A 20,824-nucleotide genomic window follows, 5' to 3' on the forward strand; every position below is an offset into this window, starting at 1 on the left:
CCTTCCCCAAAGATACTAGTTGAATGCATGTTGATATACTGAGTTATTTTCCCTCTCTTTTCATCTTAGAATTCTTCCATCTACCAGCAAACATTTTCTCTTGAAACACTTGGTGTCTGGAGTGAACTATGACCTCTGCATCCTGGCCATCTTTGATGATGTAGCTACTTCTCTGGCTGCAACAAAGTCCTTGGGCTGTGTCCAGTTTTCAACCAAGGAAGATTACCATGACTGTCATGCCCTTCATGCACATTTCCTGGGAGGTACCCTGACGGTCATCATTGGGGGCATCATTGTGGTCACACTGCTGGTATTCACAGTGGTGATAATGGTTAAGTACAAATCCTGCAGCAGCTCACACTCGGGCATCACCCGAGTAACCAATGTTTACTCCCAGACCAACAGCAGCCAACTGGTTCCGAATGGGATGCTACCACAGCAAAGGGTTATGGCAGTTGCTGCAAAGGCTCAGGAGTCAGCAGCTACTGAAAAAGAGCTCCAGGTCACGGTCCACAGTGGAAATATTCACATCTCTAAAAATCAATACCAGAGAGCTAAAGCACGTCACTGTCAAGATGTAAAAGGCACTGTAGGAAATTTTTCACACTTAGATTATAAGACTAAAATAATTAGGGACTCCGAATGGGACTCAGGTGGGTCTGTTCCAGACCAGAGCTCCGGGATTTTTAAGACAAAACGGAGCTGTTCCTTAGATATGGGGAAGATCACCACCACTACATGCTATGGCTATGCCAAGAGACTGAGTGTGATATGGACTAAACGTAGTCAATCAGTGCATGGAATGTTGACACACAGTGCCGAAAATGATTTAAAAGGGAGAAAAGTCATATTCTCCAGCACAGATGAGCTTGAGGAAAGTGTGGTGTAAAGAAAAGGAAACCAAGGGTAAAGGTGCCATGACCTTGGAACTCTACAATGAAAAGGAAGAAGGAAACACTGTGGAGTGGGCACAAGTTGCCTTGATCTTGAGTTTCAGTTGAACATACACTTTCCTTCCTTCAACAGTACTGTGCTTGGTTTACTTTTTATAGCCCTTTGCACAAGCCCACATGTTTTCCCCTAGGGTTATGCATGATCTGCCAAGAAAATGATGTGCAAACCAAGAAGAGGTGCTGGATTCCATTTCTAGAGGCAGGTTGAATGGAAGGAAGGAAGGGGGAGGGGGGATTATACAGCAAAGAAGCCTTCTTTTGTTCACCCATCCCAAGATAGGCATTCAACACTCACGTACTAAGCAGGCACCAGCCATGTCACTTCTCATCCTCCCTCACTTTGCAGTACTTGCTGGAGAGGGATGGGTGAGGAGTCGGGGTTGGAGTGGAAAAAGGGAGGGGAGACTACCAGTCAATTATGTTTCCAAATAACAGACAAATATGAGACACACATTGTTTTTTTTTCCTTTCTCATCATCACAGGTGAAAATCTTACAAACAATTCACACTTTTCCCAGTATACTTAACAACTGACACAATCATCTTTACTTATAACCTCTTATTCATCTCAAATCAAAAAAAAAATTGTTTCTTTAAACAAAATTGAATTAAAAATAACATAGGTTTATTCTTTTCTATCATTTGCCAAAAACTATCATTAATGGGTTTTTTTGAATGAAAATAAAATGCTGAAAAACTATTAACAGATAGGTCAAATTATTTTATTTAATTTGCTTTTTATTATAGGTACTTTCTTATCTTTCTTACAAGTAAAAAAAAGTGCAGAAGATCCTGGGAAAGCCCTGGGTATGATTCTGAAAGTAATGTATGTGTTTGCCAGCAAGTGGCACATGACAAGATCACATATTGTATTTCAGCCTTTATACTAGGTTTTGACAAATTCTAGGCCAGATTACCATGGCAACTAGAAATTTTTTTCTGGCACCTGGATTTCTGAGGCCTTTTAAAAATTAAAGAATTTTTTTGTGTATGTGTTTGCTTTATTTTTTGTTGTTGCTGCAACTTGCTGAGGCAGAAGCTTCTTTCTACAAGATTGGTACACATTTTAGGGAGTTAGAAGCTCTTTTCTCCACCAGTGACATCAACAGTGGTTACAAAATGGAAGAGGAAGTTCATGCTCCAGCAGTGGTCACAGACATTCAAGGTGAGAGGTAGAGGCTGGCATGCAGACTAGCTTCTAGCTCGTAGAGGCAAAGGTTGGGGGAAGTGGTTGAGTGGCTTACACTAAGAAAAGAGAGGCTTGGGAGCTGGGGGACTTATTTGCTAGTTTGAAGGGGGGTGAATGGTTTATAGGAGTTGGAAAGGTTGACTGGCCTGCAGGGGGAAGACTGGGAGACTGACCGGTTTGCAGGGGTGGGGAAGTGGCTTGGGATCTGAGTAGTTTGTTGTGTTGTAAGAGGTAGATAACTGGTTCTTGGGTGGTGAAGTCTGGCTAGAGGAAGCCAATTTTAAAGGAGACTAGGGGACAACAGGGTGGGAGGAAAAGAGCATGAGACTGGGGGGCAATAGAGTGTAGGAGAAGGGAGAGAGCAAACATGATACTAAGCAACAGGGTTGGGGCTGAGAGAAAGTATGAGAATAGGTGATGACAAAGTAGGAGGTAGGAAAGTGATTGGCTATGTATTTTAACCAGTGGTCTGCACATGTGCCTTAAGGGCCTGATTTACTAAGTTTTCCTTTCCCCTGCATATGGAATGGGAAAACTAGATGTCTGGGTTTCCCCAGACATGTCCTCTTTCTGAGGGCTCTGTCGGGCATATGGGCAGCTTTTTTCTTTTAATTGTTTTGTTTGTTTTTTTTCCAGCGACAGCAAGAAGGAATATGCATGGGGTCGCTCTGCTGAGGTATGCTGTGCTCGTCCTCTGCCCCAGAACAAGAATTGATGGCAGAGGACCAGCACAGCCAACAGCACACGCCTCAACAGAGTGATCCCACATTGGAAGCAGCAGCAGGAAGAAACAGAAGGCAAAGTAAAACAGGAAGGGTAAAGGGGGGTGGGAACAGCTTGATGGAAGAGTAAGGAGAACAGGAAGATGCTGGATGGAAGGATGGGGGAAGAGAGAAGGAGTTATGCTAAATGGAAGGAAGGGAGAGAAAAATGGGACCCTGAATAAAACATAACCTAAAAATTTATATACCACAGTAACCTTTGGAGTTCTATGCAGTTTACAAAAGAAAATTGAAAGTGACAATAAAAACAAATGAGCTAGAAATTACAAAAGTTTCTTAAATAAGTAGGTTTTCAATAATTTCCTGAACTGCTGGTAAGAGACTGAGCTAACAGATTTACAAACTCTTTATCACAAAAAGCTGCCTAAAAAGATAGGAGTCATTGAAAATAGCTCTTGTATAAATGACCCTTTACCTATGGAAAAGCAAACAAATTACAATTACGTCTTAGGGTGTTGTGAATTAATGAATAAAAAATTATTCACAAGATAATCAGGTGCTAAATCACGTAAGGCTTTATAACATATATGACCAAACTTAAATCTGACTCTGGCCTTGACTGGTAACCAATGTAGTCTTTGGTAATAAGGTGTGACATGATCTGATTTTTTTCAGATTGAAAATTAATTGGACTGCCTGAGTCCATGAAGGTTTTTCTGATAACCCATTAAGTAAATTATATTACAGTAATCCAAAATACTTAAAATTAATGACTGTACCAATAATCTAGAAGAAGAATCGTCAAAATATGGTCTAATAGTCTGTAATTTCAACAACATATAGAAACTTTTCCTTTCTAAAGCATCTGTATGTGAATTCATTGTGAGATTTTGATCTCAAATAACCCTTAGAATTCTTATAGTAGGATTAATCGAGTATAAAATTCCATTCAAATTTATACTCATCTCTATTTCTTTCTTCTTGCAAGGAGTAGCATAGATGACTTTATTGAGTTTTAACTTAAATTTGGTCATCCATAATTCTACAGTTGTGACTGTGGTAGAAATTAATTGCATAGATTGAGAGAATGATGAATATATTGGAATTGCAATAGTAATATCACCATAACTGGAAAATGTCACATCTAATTTAGATAGACCTTCAAGGGGGGGGGACAGGTAGGCAGGCCTTCAAGGGGGGGACACAGGCTTTCAAAGGGGGGGGACAGGCTTTCAGGGGAGGACAGACCTTCAAGGGGGAGGAAGATGGCCTTCGGGGGGATGACAGGCTTTCAAGGGGGGGAACGGCAGGCCTTCAGGGGTGGGATGCAGGCCTTTAAGGGGGGAAAGCCTTCAAGGAGGAAGCAGGCCTTCAGGGATGGTGGCACATGCCTTCAGGGGGACAGGCAAGCCTTTAGGGGTGGGGTGCAGGCCTTCAGGGGGGACAGACCTTCAGGAGAGGGGGGCCCTGGTGTAGAAGTACACGGAGGGAGGGAAGGGGGGGTTCAAAGTGACGTGCATATGCCGAACTTTGGGGGGGAAGAAATAATGGGTCTGAAAATAGAGGAGAGGGAGAGAAATGATGGACAATGGGATTTAGGGAGGGAAGGAACAGAAAGGGAGAGAAGTTGGACACAAGGGATGGTGTGGGGGGGGGGTGATAGAGATACTGGATAGGAGGGTAGTTGGGAAAAGAAAGGGAGAGATGGTGGACCCTGGTGTGGTGGGGAAGGAGGGAGAGATGCTGGATGAAAGGATAGTTGAGAAAAGGTGGATCTGTGGATGGAGACGAAAAAAAGGAAAGATGCCAGACCTTCTGGGAAGGGAAGAAAAACGGAAGGGGAGGACAGAGATGGCAGATGGATGGTTAGCACGGAGAAAGAAGAAAGAAGGAGACCCTGGCAAGCAAGTTATCAGAAGACAACCAGAGCCTGGTACCAACAAGATTTGAATAATGACCAGACAACAACAGGTAGAAAAACTAATTTTATTTTCTGTTTTGTGATTATAATATGTCAGATTTGAAAAGTGTATCCTGCCAGAGCTGGTGTTAGACCGCAAACGTGAGCTAGGATTTAACAGAGACAAGGAAAGTCTTTTATGTTTGTTTATTTTGTTTACACCACAGTGCCAGTGTGGTTAGGAGAAGGCAAAGGGGGTGAAGAGGCTATAAAATAAACCCACCAGGATGTTTGGGGAAAAAAAAAAAAACAACCCAAAAAACCCAAACATCCAATTGGGCAGGAAAATCGAATCGAAAAACCAATTCAATAGACTGAATCAAATTAAATCAAAATTTTTTTTCCTGAATCGGGCAGCACTAGCGACCACCAGACACTTAAGGCACAAGTTTTCCTTAAAGAATCATTCTTTATAATACCGAGGGCCTCAAAATAGTTGGTCTAAAATCTTGTCTCTTGCAGTTGATACTTTGATAGTTTTCACTTTCTACATGTTACACTGCTTTCAGCTGTGTATAGCTGCAATTATCTCTTCTCCCTCGATATTTGCAGGGGTTGGGTACAGAGCCGGACCACGAAGTATGAAAAATTGCGAACAAGTTTTCGGCTGGCTCTGACCTACCCTCGCCTCATTCCGGACCTTTCCGCCTCCCTCCCGGCATCCCAGACCTTAACTGGTGGTCTAGCGGGCTTTCAGGGCAGGAGCGATCTTCCTACGCTCTTGCCCCATGCAGATCACTCATAGCAAATGGCTGCCATGAGTTCCCGTAGTCTCTCGAGACTACGAAGGGAACTCATGGCAGCCATTTTCTATGAGTGATCTGCACGGGGCAGGAGAGTAGGAAGATTGCTCCTGCCCCTTAAGCCCGCTAGATTACCAGGTAAGGTCTGGAATGCCAGAAGGGAGGCAGGGAAAGTCCGGAATTAACTTCTTATTTTAAAAAATAAAAAAATCACGAATAACGAAATCCGCAGCTACTGAAACCGCGGATTTGGAGGGAGAAGTGTATATGACTTATAGTTATAAGATTTATAAACTATATTACAACTATATGACAACTTTGCATGAGGTAAAACTCATTATAGTTAATATAACGAGTCCTCATGCAAAGTTGTCATTTCTTTTTTTTATTTTATTTATACAATTTTATAATATTTACCAAGCATAAAAATCTTGTACAGAAAAGTGCGATCAGAAACCAAATTAACTTAATTTCCAAAATTGAAAAACACATCAAACTTAGAAATATAAAAATACATAAAATAGACTCATTTGATCACACACTAGTCCTCAATAACTGGAACCAAAATTTAAAGATTAGAGCAAAATTAATCAAAAAATTTTTTAAGGAAAAGCGTATGTCTACTGCAGTACAGAGAGCTAAACTTCATTAGGCACCGCTATTCCTTTCTCAAGACGCTTCATTGAGGGGAAACTTATCAAGTGGGATGGATCTGTAAAGATATACTTCAAAGAACAGTATCTGACTACACATTTGCATGGATATCTCAGAAAGAAAATACCCCCTATTTGAGTCACTCCAGGTTTCAAAATTAAGAATTCTTTTCTTCTTTTTTGAGTCTCTCTAGAGACATCAGGAAATATCTGAATATGATGTCCCAGGAAGCCCTTGGATTTATTTTTAAAGAAAAGTTTTAATATCCAATCCTTGTCTGGAGCCAAAGCCACAGACAACAAGAGAGTGGCTGGAACAGCCAATTCTCTATCCGATTGTTCCAGTATTGCGGAAATGTCCAATGGTCTTTCCTGAGATTCCTCAACTTTTTCTTTTTCTTTGACTTGGGATTTAACAGGAAGATAATATACCCTTGTAAGAGGAGGTAGAGAGCTTTCAGGAATTTCCAGTATTTCCATAAAGTACCACTACACCATTTCTCGAGGAGAAATTGATAAGATCTTAGGGAAATTTATAATCCTCAAATTGTTCTCCAGAGCTTCCAATTTCCTCCCCAAAATTATATTATCTTTAACCAGTGAGTCTTGATTATTCTTTACTACCGTTAGCTCTTTACCTGTATTTTGTATCTCTACTTTTAGCTGAGATATATCTTGTTTAATCAATTTTATATCTCCTTTCTGTTCTTTAAGCTCTTTATCCAAATTTTTAATTTGAGGATTTAAGGAGTTTCCCAAATTCACTACCAAGTCCCATAACGCTTCAAGAGTGACTTCTGGAGGTTTGATTGCAGTAAAAGAGTGTACTTGTGCTGTGAGAGACTGTTCTGAGATTTGGTTTACCTCCATGAAGTCTTGTACTTCCCCAGCCTTAGTTGTCCCGGTCGCAGGTCCTACCAGAGTGAGCACGCCACTCTGAGATGTCTCAAATGGCAAGCCCTCCAACACACTGGCCTCCGGAGACGAATGGGCTACCACTTTGGGTGCTTTCTGGTCCCATGGAGAGCTGGCTGCCTGCGGCAATGGCTGATGGGGTGGCGTCCTCACGTTGGGGCTTATGGTAACATCGAGCCCTGAGGTTTTCACCACTGCACTACTTCCCGGCGGTGTCCCAAGCGGGATAGCCCCCGATGCTTCCTGCTCCTGTTGCAGACGCCGAAGAAGATCGTCGATTGCTACTGAAGGGGCAGTCAGTCGCCAAGAGGCACCACCAGCATTCCTGCCCTGTTTCTTCGGCATATTTAGTGCAGGTAAGATTGAAAATCGACGGCTTCCTCACCGCAGCAAACATGCAGTGGCCATCTTGGATCCAGGGCCCCTCATTTCTTTAATAAGACATTAACTATTTTTTCTGTGGCCCTCCAAGTACCTACAAATCCAAAATGTGGCCCTGCAAAGGGTTTGAGTTTGAAACCACTGCTCTATAGGCCAGTCCTCACCATGCTTCCTTGTTTTCCATGGCTTCTTTCAATTGTTTGATGTTCATTCCCATGTCATTCTTGATGGTATCCAGCCAACGAGACTTTGGTCTCCCCTGCTTCCTTTTACCACTGACCATTCCGAGTAGCACCTCCTTTTCTAGTGAATTCACCCTCATCACATGTCCAAAATAGGTGAGTTTTTGTCTGGTAATCATGCCTTCCAGGGACAACTCTGGGTTTATATGACCATGAGAACAAACAATGAAGGTGACTAATCAGTGTTCAATTTCCTTTATTAAAAAATTCCTTTATTTATTCATTTATTAATAATTTCCTTTATTTAATAAAGGAAATTGAACACCAATTAGTCACCTTCATTGTTTGCTCTCTACTTTCACAGTTGTGAAGGTAGTGTTTCTTGCGACTTTTATATGATCATGAACATCTTTGTTGGTGGCCCTAGCTTTCCATGGGATGCATAGAAGTCTTCCCCAGCACCACAGCTCAAAGGAATTGAGTGTTCTTCTATCTGCTTTCATGAGTGTCCATGTTTCACAGCCATATGGCATGGTTGAAAAACCAATGGCAGGGATCAATCTTTGTTTGATGGTGACTGAGACATCTTTGCACTTCCATATTTGGTCCATGCTCACCAGTGCTAATCGATGCTTAATCTCTGCTGTCGAACCGCCATTGTGATCAATGAGGGACCCAAGGAAAACGAAGCTGTAAACCACTTCTATTTCTTCATTGTTGATCTTTATGTGGACTTTCTTGTTGGTGGTAACATAGGCAGTTGAACGCTTTTTTGTTAGGTGGGCCACAAGCCCATAGTCAGACATCTGTCTTCACCCTTCCCCCCTTATATGGTCTGGCATCTTTCTTCTTTCCTTCCCATAACCTGGAATCTCTCTCCTCTCCCATGGTCTGGCATCTCTCTCTCTTTCCCTTCCTCTTCCCGAGGTCTAACATCTCTCTCTTCTTCTTTCTGTGGTATGGCATTTTTAACTTCTCTCCTTCTCTTCTGTGGTCTGGCATCTCTCCCTTCTTTGGGTCATCTCTCCTCCCTCCCAGTGTAACATTTCTCCCTCTCTCCTCTCCATCACTATCATGTCCAACAATTCTTCCTCTTTCTTCCTTTCCCCATATACATCATCTCTCTTTCCCTCTCACTCCACTGGCAGCATTTCTTTCTCTCCCTTCCCACTATTCCACCTGTGCAGCATCTATCTTTTCCTCCTTTCCTAAACCCCCCCACCCCCATGCATTTGTCCTTCCCAACCCTCTCCCAGTACGTGCAGTATCTTTCTTTCCCAACCCCCTCAGCATCTGATTCCTCCCCCCCGAACAGCAGCCACCCCCATAACCCCTCTGGAATTGTGAACCTCCCCTAGGTCAGTCAAAATTGGCAGGAGGGATGCCCAAACCGCAACCCCCCCCCTTGCAAGGCCACCCCGAACCAAACCCTCCCCTCCCTTGCTCCCATTCCTAAAAAATAAATCATCAGGAGGGTGCCCACTTCCTCCTGCCACCTGATGTCCCCAAACCCTCCACCACTACCCCATACCTGGAAGCCCCACCATTCCATACCCCGAACCTCCCCATACCTGGAAATTAGTTGACAGCAGGAGGGATGCCCAGTCCCTCCTGTTCCTCAGGCTCAACTCCCCCCACCCCCACCCAAAACTTTGAGGGGATTCTCCTCTCCACCAATGAAGACTCTGACCACAGTCATTTTAACTCCCCCATATAAAAACCCTCACAGGTATAACAACCTATGGGTGCTTTATTGGATAGTTTGAATTTATTAAAGCTCTGAAAAATAATAAAAACAAGGCATATGAAAAAGTTAGGAATGGAAGGACAATATTGGTTGGGCAATGAAAAGAGGGTTTTTAGAAAAAAAAAAAAATAGATGTTCACTTCCTGTGCAGAGTTCAGTGGTTCCATATACTGCACAACTGACGGATAAGTTAGAGTTTATGGGTCAAAATCCCGGGAACAAATGACCTGGAAACGAAGATCGGAATCTACTACTGACCCCCAGGGCAGTCCGAAGAAATTGATGGTGAAATGACGGATGAGATTAAACGCAACTGAAAGGGAGGCAATGCAGTTATCATGGGTGACTTCAACTATCCAGGAATAGACTGGAACCTAGGCAACTTGGGTGCTCTAGGCGATTGCTTCCTGGAACAACTTGTCAAGGAAAACACTAGAGGAAATGCAATTCTGGACTTAATTCTAAATGACCTACAAGGACCGGCACAAGATGAAGAAGTAGAAGGGACGCTGGGAAATAGCGATCACAATATGATCCGCTTCAATCTGGACGCAGGGGAGAAACATCAGTCCAAAACAACAGCCACAGCACTGAACTTCCAAAAAGGGAATTACGAAGGAATGAGACTCATGGTAGGGAAGAAGATTACGAAGAAGATAAGCACTGTAAAAACGCTAGAGCAAGCTTGGTCCCTTTTTAAGCACACAGTCACCGAGGTGCAAAATCTATATATATTGCGTATCAACAAGGGATCAAAGAGGAAAAAGAACAAAGAACCGGCGTAGCTCATTGTAGAGGTGAAGGAAGCGATAAGAGACAAGAAAACCTCGTTTAAGGAATGGAAAAGGTCAAAAACGGACAAAAACTGGAACAAGCACAAACAACATCAATGCAGATGCCATAAGGTGGTAAAAGGGGCCAAAAGAGACTACAAGGAAAAAATAGCCAAGGAGGCGAAGAACTTCAAGCCGTTCTTTCAATATTAAGAGGAAACAATCCACGAAGGAAACGGTGGGACCGTTGGATGACCATGGAATAAAGGGAGTGCTAAAGGAGTACAAAGCAATCGCCGACAAACTGAACACATTTTTTGCATCTGTATTTACCGAAGATGTAATAATAATAATTTTATTTTGTATACCGCAAGTACCACAAGCAGTTCAAAGTGGTTTATAGAGGAAGAGACTGTGCATAGACAACGATGTTACAGAGAATAGTTTCAAATTACATTGGTGTCAGGGATGCAACAAGTATTTCAGAGGTACAACAAGGCAGGAAGGAGTCAGAGAAATTTATCAAAGGTTTTAATTAATTTCCTAAAGGATTGGTAGGAGGGTGTATTTGAAATTAAGGTGGTTAGGCATTTATTCCATTTGCCTGCTTGGAATGACAGTGTTCTATCAAGGAATCTCTTGTATAGAAACATAGAAAGGTGACGGTAGAAAAGGGCTACAGCCCATCAAGTCTGCCCACTCTACTGACCCACCCCATTAAGTCTGAGTGCTGCAGCCCTTTAGGGAGGGGAAGGCAAACAGGCATTGCATGTGTGAGTGGTGCTTGGGAATACAAAACATAGAAACATAGAAATAGACGGTGGTGTGACATGTAGATTGGGGATAAGTCTGTTAAGGTTTTGAAGCAAACACAGGCAAACTTGAAGATAACCCTTGCCTCCATCGGCAACCAGTGAAGTTTTTTGTAGAACAGGCTTACATGATCTGACTTTTTTAGGCCATAGATGAGATGGACAGCAGTATTCTGGATAAGTCTCAGGCGCTTGATAGTCTTATTAAAGGATCACAGGTATATGATATTGCAGTAATCTAAGGTGCTTAAGATTAGAGACTGAACTAGCAAGCAAAAGGAGAGGAAATCGAAATAGTGTTTGATGGTATGGAGTTTCTAGAGGGTGCTAAAGCATTTTTTGACCTGAGCATTGGTATGGTCTTCAAAGGTCAGGCATCGGTTCAGGATGACTCCAAGGACTTTGATGGTAGGATTGATTGGGTAAATAAGCCCGTTTAATTTCAAGGAGATATTCGTTAGCTTGTGGTTAGGGCTTGCCAGGAAGAGCTTGGTTTTTCAAGGTTCAATTTTAGTCTGAATTGTGTGGTCAATTGCTCTACCTTAGTGAGAACAGATGAGATGAATTGTTCAGTTTCTTGTGTCAGTGAGATTATGGGGATGATAATTGTAATGTCATCTACATATATGAAAGATTTCAGTTTTAAGTCAGATAGCATATGTCCCAATGGTGCCATGTAGACTTTGAATAGAGATGGAGAGAGAGGGGAACCCTGTGGAACTCTGCTGGGATTGCTCTAAGGTTGAGAGAAGGTTCCGTCGCAGTGGACCTGGTAGGTATGATATTTTAGGAAACCTGTGAACCAGGTTAGTACTTGTCCAGAAATGCCAATAGAATTGAGGCATCTGAGCAGAATGTCATAGTCGACAAGGTCAAAGGCACTGCTTAAGTCAAACTGGAGTATCAATGCACTTTTTCCCAGAGAAAACAGGTGGAAGACGTGATCGGTCAGCGACGCTAGGATGGTTTCCGTACTGTAGTTTGTGCGAAATCCTGATTGGGAGTTGTGTAGAATGTTGAACTTCTCTAAATGTTTCATGAGGTCAAGATTACCTAGACCTCATGAAAGTTTAAGGAAAAGAGGTATGTTGGCGACGGGTCTGTAATTGGAAACCGAAGAGACTGGTTCCTTGGAGTTTTTGATTATAGGAATCACTAGAATGTGGCTGAGTTCCGACGGGAAGTAGCCTCTGGGCAGGCAAAGAGAGTACACAGCATATCGGAACACATCAGGCTATATGCTGGAAATGAAGACGAAAAGCTGCCAGGATTGATGGTCAGTCCAGAGGAGATGTGTAGGCAGATTGATAGACTTAAGAGCGATAAATCCCCGGAACCGGATGGCATCCATCCGAGGGTCATCAAGGAACTGAAAGGGTCCATAGCTGAACTGCTTCAACTAATAGCCAATCTGTCGATCAAATCGGGAAAGATTCTGGAAGACTGGAAGGTGGCAAATGTTACGCCAATCTTCAAAAAAGGTTTGAGGGGAGATCCTGGAAACTACAGACCGGTGAGTCTGACCTCGGTACCGGGAAAGATGGTAGAGTCGCTGGTAAAGGACCGCATCATTGATCACCTTGATGGACATGGGCTACACTTCTTTGAGGGAGTAAACAGACAGATAGACAAGGGCGACCTGGTCAACATTGTATATCTGGATTTTTAGAAGGCGTTTGACAAAGTTCCGCATGAATGACTACTTCGGAAAATTACAAGCCATGGAATCGAGGGTGAAATACTCACGTGAATTAAAAACTGGCTGGCTCATAGGAAACAGAGAGTGGGGGGTAAATGGACAATACTTGGACTGGAAGAGTGTCACCAGTGGGGTGCTGTAGGGCTCGGTGCTTGGACCTGTGCTCTTCAACATCTTTATAAATGATCTAGACATTGGTACGACGAGTGAGGTGATTAAATTTGCGGACGATACAAAGTTATTCAGAGTAGTAAAGACACAGGGGGATTGCAAAGATCTGCAACATGACATAATCAGGCTCGAGGAATGGACATCAACATGGCAAATGAGGTTCAACGTGGATAAGTGTAAAGTGATGCATGCAGGTAACAAAAGTCTCATGCATGAATACAGGATGTCCGGGGCGGTACTTGGAGAGACCTCCCAGGAAAGAGACTTGAGAGTTATGATCGACAAGTCGATGAAGCTGTCCACACAATGTGCGGTGGCGGCAAAAAGGGCGAACAGAATGCTAGGAATGATAAAGAAGGGGATCACAAACAGATTGGAGAAGGTTATCATGCCGCTGTACCGGGCCATGGTGCACCCTCACCTGGAGTACTGCGTCCAGCACTGGTAGCCGTACATGAAGAAGGATATGGTACTACTCGAAAGGGTCCAGAGAAGAGTGACTAAGATGGTTAAGGGGCTGGAGGAGTTGCCATACAGTGAAAGATTAGAGAAACCGGGCCTTTTGCTTCTCTCCCTCGAACAGAGGAGATTGAGAGGGGACATGATCGAAACATTCAAGGCACTGAAGGGAATAGACTTAAAAGATAAGGACAGGTTGTTCACCCTCTCCAAGGTAGGGGGAACGAGAGGGCACTCTCTAAAATTGAAAGGGGATAGATTCCGTACGAATGTAAGGAAGTTCTTCTTCACTCAGAGAGTGGTAGAAAACTGGAACGCTCTTCCAGAGTCTGTCGTAGGGGAAAACACCCTCCAGGGATTCAAAACAAAGTTAGACAAGTTCCTGCTGAACCAGAACGTACGCAGATAGGGCTAGTCTCAGTTAGGGCGCTGGTCTTTGACCAAGGGCCGCCGTGTGAGCAGACTGCTGGGCACGATGGACCACTGGTCTGACCCAACAGCGGCAATTCTTATGTTCTTAAGCAGTGGCAGCTGCTGTTCCTGCTGCTTACATGGGGGAGATAAATCAGCAGCACCAACCTTGGTTCTCTCTATCACTGGGGCCTCTGAAGTCTAGACTCAGGATCATTGATTGCCCGTTCAGCAAGGCAGGTCTTTGCTGCCTCCTTGTATTCTTTGCCCTCTGCAATTGTACCACTTGCTAGCCCTGTAGAGTGTGGAAAAGAAGAAAGAAAAACCAAGAAAGCAAAGAGATTGCTAATTAGGCAAAACAATGAGAAAAAAATGGAGAGAATGACAAAAAGCAAAAGGGAATAAAGTCATCATAGAGAGTAGAAAAAAGGAAAAAAAGAAAGAGGAAAAAGGCAAAAGCAACAGCAAGAGGAACAAGAGCACAGGCTGAAAAAGGAAGCAAGTGGCAGAGGACAGAAGAGAAAAGCAGACAGAATAAGGCTGGAACAATTTGAAAAATAGGACAGAGAAAATAAAAGCCAGCCTGGAAAGCATCCCAGCTAATCAAGTCATATTCACTGGCAGCTGAATGTGAAAAAAGAAGTCCATGGCTGGCAAACATAAATCATGAATATGTAACAACTACCTCTGCTGACCCACTGCAGCCTCTTAAGAGAATAGCTGTCAGCAGATCTAAAATTAGCAACTTCAGTATTACAGAGTCCTTGCCACAATTTCATTAATAAACAAGGCTCACTCATTTCAGCTGCAGATGCAAAGAATCAGTTCAGTGGTAAAACAGTTTAGCTAAGAGTTATTCTCATGCATTCAGCTAATATCCAGCTGAAATTTCTGGAAACTGAGAGAACACAGAAACTGCCCAGGAAGTAATTACCAGTGAATTCTGGGAAAGGAACCCATGAAAGTGCAATACAAAGGAGGAAGACAAAAAACAAATGGAGAAACCTATTTCACATAGGACTACTTTCAAAATACTACTTCTTGCCTTCAAAGTCCAATCTAATCAAATTCCATCATTTATAGATAGGTTGCTAATCCTTTATGATTCACATGGGACACTATGCTCCTCCCAAAAGTACCTTTTAGTGGTCCCTTCAGTTTGTCAATTATTTTATTACACAACACGTAAAACAATCTTCTCTATAACCACTCCACATTGTGGAACGCTTTACCTCTGACACTGAGACAAGAAAATAATCTCAATAACTTTAAATCTAATCTTAAAACATTTCTTTTCAGAGATGCTTTTTTTTGTATTTAATATATTTATTGATTTTCAAATCAGACAACCAAGAATAATAACTTGTACAGAAAGCAAAATTAGTAATTCTACATAGAACAAGAAAATAATACAATAACATTGGAATAATTTATAAGTAATATGCTCAAGTCCTTATGGGATCCAAGGTTTTTCTTAGCGAAAACGAAAAGAATTGAACATAATGTACATTCTTATGCATAGGGCTGATTAAAGGGATTAATCTATAATCTTAGGGCTTAAGATTTTTCTGCTTCCAAACGGGAAAGCGCCAAGAAGGAAGTCAATTGACTAGGCTCAAAGAAAACATTTGACTGTACAAGGGTGTTGCAAGTAAAAAGTAGCACCTAAAGATATAACACCTGGTTTCAATATAAGAAATTCACGGCGACGCTTTTGGGTCTCCCGTGATAAATCAGGGAATATCTGTATTTTAAAGCCCATAAATTATTTCTGCCTATTTTTAAAGAATAATTTTAACAACCAAACTTTATCCATAGAAAGAGCTACTGATATAATCAAAGTACTTGGTTCTGCTTCCTCTTTATCAGACTTCTCCAATAACTCCGATACATTCAATGATTCTTGGTCCGAAGACCTTTTTAGAGATTGATTCTTGTTAGGTAGGTAATAAACTCGTGATAAAGGGGGTATTGAATCTTCTGAGACTCCCAAAACTTCAAGGAGATATCTCTTAAACATTTCCCTAGGTGTTACCAACGTTAACCTAGGGAAATTAATTAACCTTAAGTTATTGTATCTGGAGTTGTTTTCCATCTTTCTCCCAAGACTGATGTTATCTTTCATTAAAGTTTCCTGTAATTGTCTAGATGATTTTATTTCCTGTTCAAGCTTCTGAACAGAAGAATTAGAAGCAGTCATTTCATTTTTCAATTCAGTGTGTTGAAGCAATTTCCCATCAATTAGCTGGAGTTTTGGGCTTATGGTCTTCACTAGGCCGGCCATAAGGTCCCATAGTGAGTCCAGGGTTACCTCTGAAGGTTTCTCCAAAGAAATTAAAGAAATAGTAGTGTCATAGTGCTCACCATTCTGTTGAATTTCTTATTGCTGTCCCTGTAGACTTACTCGCCATAGTTGAATTCCTCTCAGATTCTTCAAAAGGGCTCATATTAATATGAGCTCCTAACAGAAAGGCTCTCTGATGGATTGCTTGCCTCCGGGGAAGGTAAAGCCCTGACTTCTGGGGTTTCTGTGCCCCTTGGAGAGCTGCTTGTCTGAGGCTGCGGGGGCGGTGCCCTGACATCAGGGCTCAATGTTGTTTCCAGTCCCTGAGGAACTACCGCGGTCTTGCTTGTTCCGTGGGTCCTCTGCGGGCTTCTCTCCGACGCTATAAATGGTCCTTGCATCCGTCTGAGGAACTCTTCAATGTTGCCAGCTACGGGGCTACCGGTGTGCTGCGAGGCACCAGCGGTATTTCGACCCCCTCCGTTTAGGCATCAGGTAGGTGGATAAGTTTTCAGGAACAAGAATGATTTGAAGAGACAATCCTCCAAACGGTTCTTCAGCAATCCTCAAACGGTCTAGCCTGACGCCATCTTGGATCCGATTCAGAGATGCTTTTAAGATTTATACTTAATCTCTTATTCAAAAAACTTCAGACATCAGGTCCTACATTAAAGATCCCCTTTATTCCTTTTGTTTTTTACCTCCCTTTTCTTTTAAACAATGTATCCTCCCCATCTGCCCATGTGTATCATGTTATGTCCTTAGCCTAAATGTGAATTTGTTCCCTTTATTTTATATAGATTAAAAAAAAATATATATATATATATATATTTTTTTTTTTAACATTTAATACTTTGTATAAATTGAAAACCGCTTTGCTTATAAAAGCGGTATATCAAGACCCAAATAAACTTGAAACTAGATTTTGCCCTCGGATGTGTCCCGAGCAGTGTGGACAGGATAAGTGACTAGACTGATGGGGAAGATGGTCTTTTTCAGTTGCCATTTATCATATTGCTGTCATAGGAACAAAAATATTTGCATATTGCTCTGTGCTATTCAACAGCAGTTAATATTTCATAACTACTTGAATGCCCACCATATATGGCATTATTTGAGTTTGATCATTTTCAATGTACTACAGACTAGTCACTCTTAAGGCTGGAAAGATGCAAGCTTTGGATGCCTCCTGGGATTACCATATGGCTCCAGAAAAAGGAGGACGGATTGAGACATTTGGATTTTACTTCCATTGAAAGCAATGATGTGAACCCCACTATCAAAGTGCAAAGAAGACTTATCTTCAGCATCCTACTTTGGCTCATAAAGAGGGTATGTTGGCAGCACAGATAGCTTTGAATACTCTTCTTCATGAAAGGTCAAAACGTAGTACCCTTTATCGTAAATTCCATTTCTTCCGTTTTGATAATCGTCCAGGTCGTTATCTTGCTCATCTTACTAAAGCTTGGAGTGGGCCTCGCTTGATTCCTTCTATTTGACTTCTAGATGGGACTTATACTACTGATTCCTCTTAAATCTCTTGGGCTTTTTGTGATTATTTCACCTGCCTATATACAGCTGATTCTCCTTCACAACCCTCTCTGGTGCAGAAGTATTTGGAAGATTCAGTACTGCCTCGTTTAACTCCCAAAATGAGAGATTCTTTAAATGCCCCGTTAGGAGTGGTAGAAATTCAACAAGTTATTAAATCATTATCCACTTGCAAAGTGCCCGGACCTGATGGATTTAAGCAGAATATTACAAGCTATTACTTTATTATCTTCCTGGATCGTTGGTGAGATATTTTAACTCATGTGTGGAGAAAGGTTCCTTCCCCCTTGGTGCTATGGATGTATTGATTACGTTAATACTGAAATCTGGAAAAGACCCTCATAATGTTAATTCTTATTGCCCTATCTCCTTGTTAAATGTTGACTTTAAAATTTTTGCTTGAGTCTTAGCAGATAGGCTTGCTTTATACTTACTTATGCTTATTGGCCAAGAACAAGTTGGATTTGTCCATGGATGGCAATCTGTTTTACATGTTCACAAGGTCAGATGCAGGGAATATTACATTACATTACATTAGTGATTTCTATTCCGCTTGTGCCTTGCGGTTCTAAGCGGATTACAAATTAGAAGATATCTGGACATTACCAAGAGAATTATATAACAATGATTCATGTTCATTACATGATACAGTTGAGAATTACAATTTAGAAGATATCTGGATTTTTCCGATGGAATTACATATTAAAGATTCAAGTACTTACAGGATACCGTGGAGAAAAACAATATATTCGGGTAATAGAAGAAGATTACCTAACATTGAAGGAAAAAGTTTGTTGGATACATGTGGTAGATGCTTATTTAGGAATCTGAATATTTTTTGGTAGGTATGGTTCGAGGGATTGACTGATGTGCTATTCGCGGAGGAGAAAGCATGTACGAGTGGGAGATTAGTGAGTAAGGACGTGTTTTTTTGAATAGAACTGTTTTGATTTCTTTTCGAAACATAAGAACATAAGAATTGCCATCTCCGGATCAGACCCTGGGTCCATCAAGTCCGGTGATTCGCACACGCGGAGGCCCTGCCAGGTATACCCTGGCCTAGTTTTAGTCCCCATATCACCGTATGCTTCTCAAGGGAGAGATGCATCTAATTTACCCTTACCCGTATCACTCTATGCCACTCTTAAGGAGATGTGCATCTAGTTTACTCTTAAATCCTAGAACGGTGGATTCTGCAATTACTTCCTCTGGGAGAACATTCCAGGTGTCCACCACTCCCTGCGTGAAACAGAACTTCCTAGTATTCGTCCTGGACCTGTCCCCCCGGTTCATAGACAACGGCGCGAAAGACAAAGGCGCGCGCCGACAACCGAACGCAAGACGGAGGCGCGCGCCACTCAAAACCACTTTGATGTCTGTTGTTTTGATCATCAGTTTGGTGATGGTGGGGTCAATTTTCGCTGCCTGTGTCGCTAGAAGGCTGTCGTAAAGTTTCTTACGTCGGGTACCATTATGAGGGGGGAAGGTGAATAGGTTCTGAGTTCTCCTTGATCTGGGTGAGTGGTAGCGGTGTAGGTGGTTGTTTAGGTAGCTGGGCTTTTAGCTAGTTTAGATGCTCAAAAAGCCTTTGACTGAGTGGAGTGGTCTTTTCTTTTTCCAACACTTTCACATATGAGTTTCTCTGGTTGGTTTCTTGACTGTCTATATGTTCTGTATGCTGGTCCTCGTGCATCTATCCTAATTAATGGAACTCGCTCTTCTTCTTTCAACATTTCTCGAGGGACTCGTCAAGGTTCTCCCTTATCTCCATTACGTTTTCTTCTTTATTTGGAGCCTTTATTATGTACTTTGCAACGTGATGTTCATATCACTGGTCTTTCCATTGTGGGTCAAGAATTGAAGGTTCTGGCCTTTGCGGATGATCTTATGCTCATATTGACTAATCCAGAGCGATCTATATCACATCTACTTGACGCATTGGCTGAGTTTGGTTTCCACTTTGGCTTTCAGTTAAATTACCAGACATTGATGACCCTTCCATTTCATTCATCATTACCTTCTCAATGGACTGACATTTTTCTTTTAACCTGAGCGTCTGAAAAAGTAATATACTTTGGAATAACGATTCCACAAGATCTTAATCAACTTCATGTTAATATACAACCTTTGTTAGATAAGACTAAGGGCTCCTTTTACTAAGGTGCGCTAGTGTTTTTAGCACACGCTGAAGATTAGCGCGCGAAAACCCCTTGCTAAACGAAAAATACTAACACAAGCTCTATGGAGGCGTTAGCATCTAGCGCGCACTAAAACCGCTAGCGCACCTTAGTAAAAGGAGCCCTAAATCTCATCTTTTAACATGGCATCATTTTCCGGTCTCCTTTACAACATGATTATTTTGCCTCAATGGTTGTATATTTACCAGATGCTCCCTCTTATTCTTTACCAAAGAATTGAATTTCAATTGGATAAACTTCTTAAGGGACTCCTTTGGCAAGGGAGTCAACCTCGTCTCCCATTACATAAGTTGGCTTTACAGATTGATAAAGGAGGTCTTGGTTTACTACCTTTACGTCAATTTGTGAATTCTTGTCATATGGGACATATACATGACTGGTTTCTTTCCATGTCTTACTTTTCTTGGATTCCAGTAGAACTTCATTTTTGGAAGCCTTATCACTTTAGCTATCTTCTTCATTCATCTAGATTAGAGTCTGCTGTCTTGAGGAATCCTTACTATTTTTTACTTGCCCCTTTAAGAACCACTTGGCGTCAAATTTGTAGAAAATTATCTTTTAATTTTCAAATTACGCCTTTGTTGCCTATTAGTGGTAATGGATCGTTTAAATCTGGAATAGTATCACCTGGTTTTAGGGCAGATAAGAGGGGGACTCTTGTTTACTTACCGTATTTTTCTATCCATAAGACGCACCTGACCATAAGATGTACCCTAGATTTAGAGAAGGAAAACAAGAAAAAAAACCAACATTCTGACCAAATTCTCCCTGCCAGGCTCTGCACCCAACCCTACACTCCTTGCCAAGCTCTTCACCCTGTCCCCCCTCCCTGCCAGGCTCTGTAACCTGTCCCCCCACTCTGGTGGTCTAGTGGTAGGCTGGGCCAGGGCACAGGTTGGGCAGGCAGGTAGGGACAGGGCACAAGGCAGGCAGGGACAGGGAAGGCAGGCCTAGTGGCTGGCAGGCAGGTAAGGACAGGGCACAAAGCAGGCAGGGCCCACTGTACCTTTTTTTTAATCAG

The 20,824-nt window shown here is 42.1% G+C and overlaps 2 protein-coding genes across 7 annotated transcripts in view; one reads left to right on the top strand and one right to left on the bottom strand.

Annotated features, from left to right (window-relative positions):
- The window catches only part of LRFN4 (leucine rich repeat and fibronectin type III domain containing 4), a 42,279-nt gene extending 40,491 nt beyond the window's left edge, over positions 1 to 1,788 (top strand). For both annotated transcript variants that reach the window (XM_033954340.1, XM_033954341.1), the window contains exon 3: positions 70 to 1,788. In XM_033954340.1, coding sequence (XP_033810231.1) covers positions 70 to 889 — 820 coding nt within the window. In that variant the 3' untranslated portion in view covers positions 890 to 1,788. The remainder of the gene's footprint in view (positions 1 to 69) is intronic.
- PC (pyruvate carboxylase) overlaps positions 1 to 20,824 on the bottom strand; it is a 318,688-nt gene that overhangs the window by 144,632 nt on the left and 153,232 nt on the right. The window lies entirely within an intron of this gene.

The sequence above is a fragment of the Geotrypetes seraphini genome, chromosome 8, assembly GCF_902459505.1.
Source record: "Geotrypetes seraphini chromosome 8, aGeoSer1.1, whole genome shotgun sequence".
Lineage (NCBI taxonomy): Eukaryota > Metazoa > Chordata > Amphibia > Gymnophiona > Dermophiidae > Geotrypetes > Geotrypetes seraphini.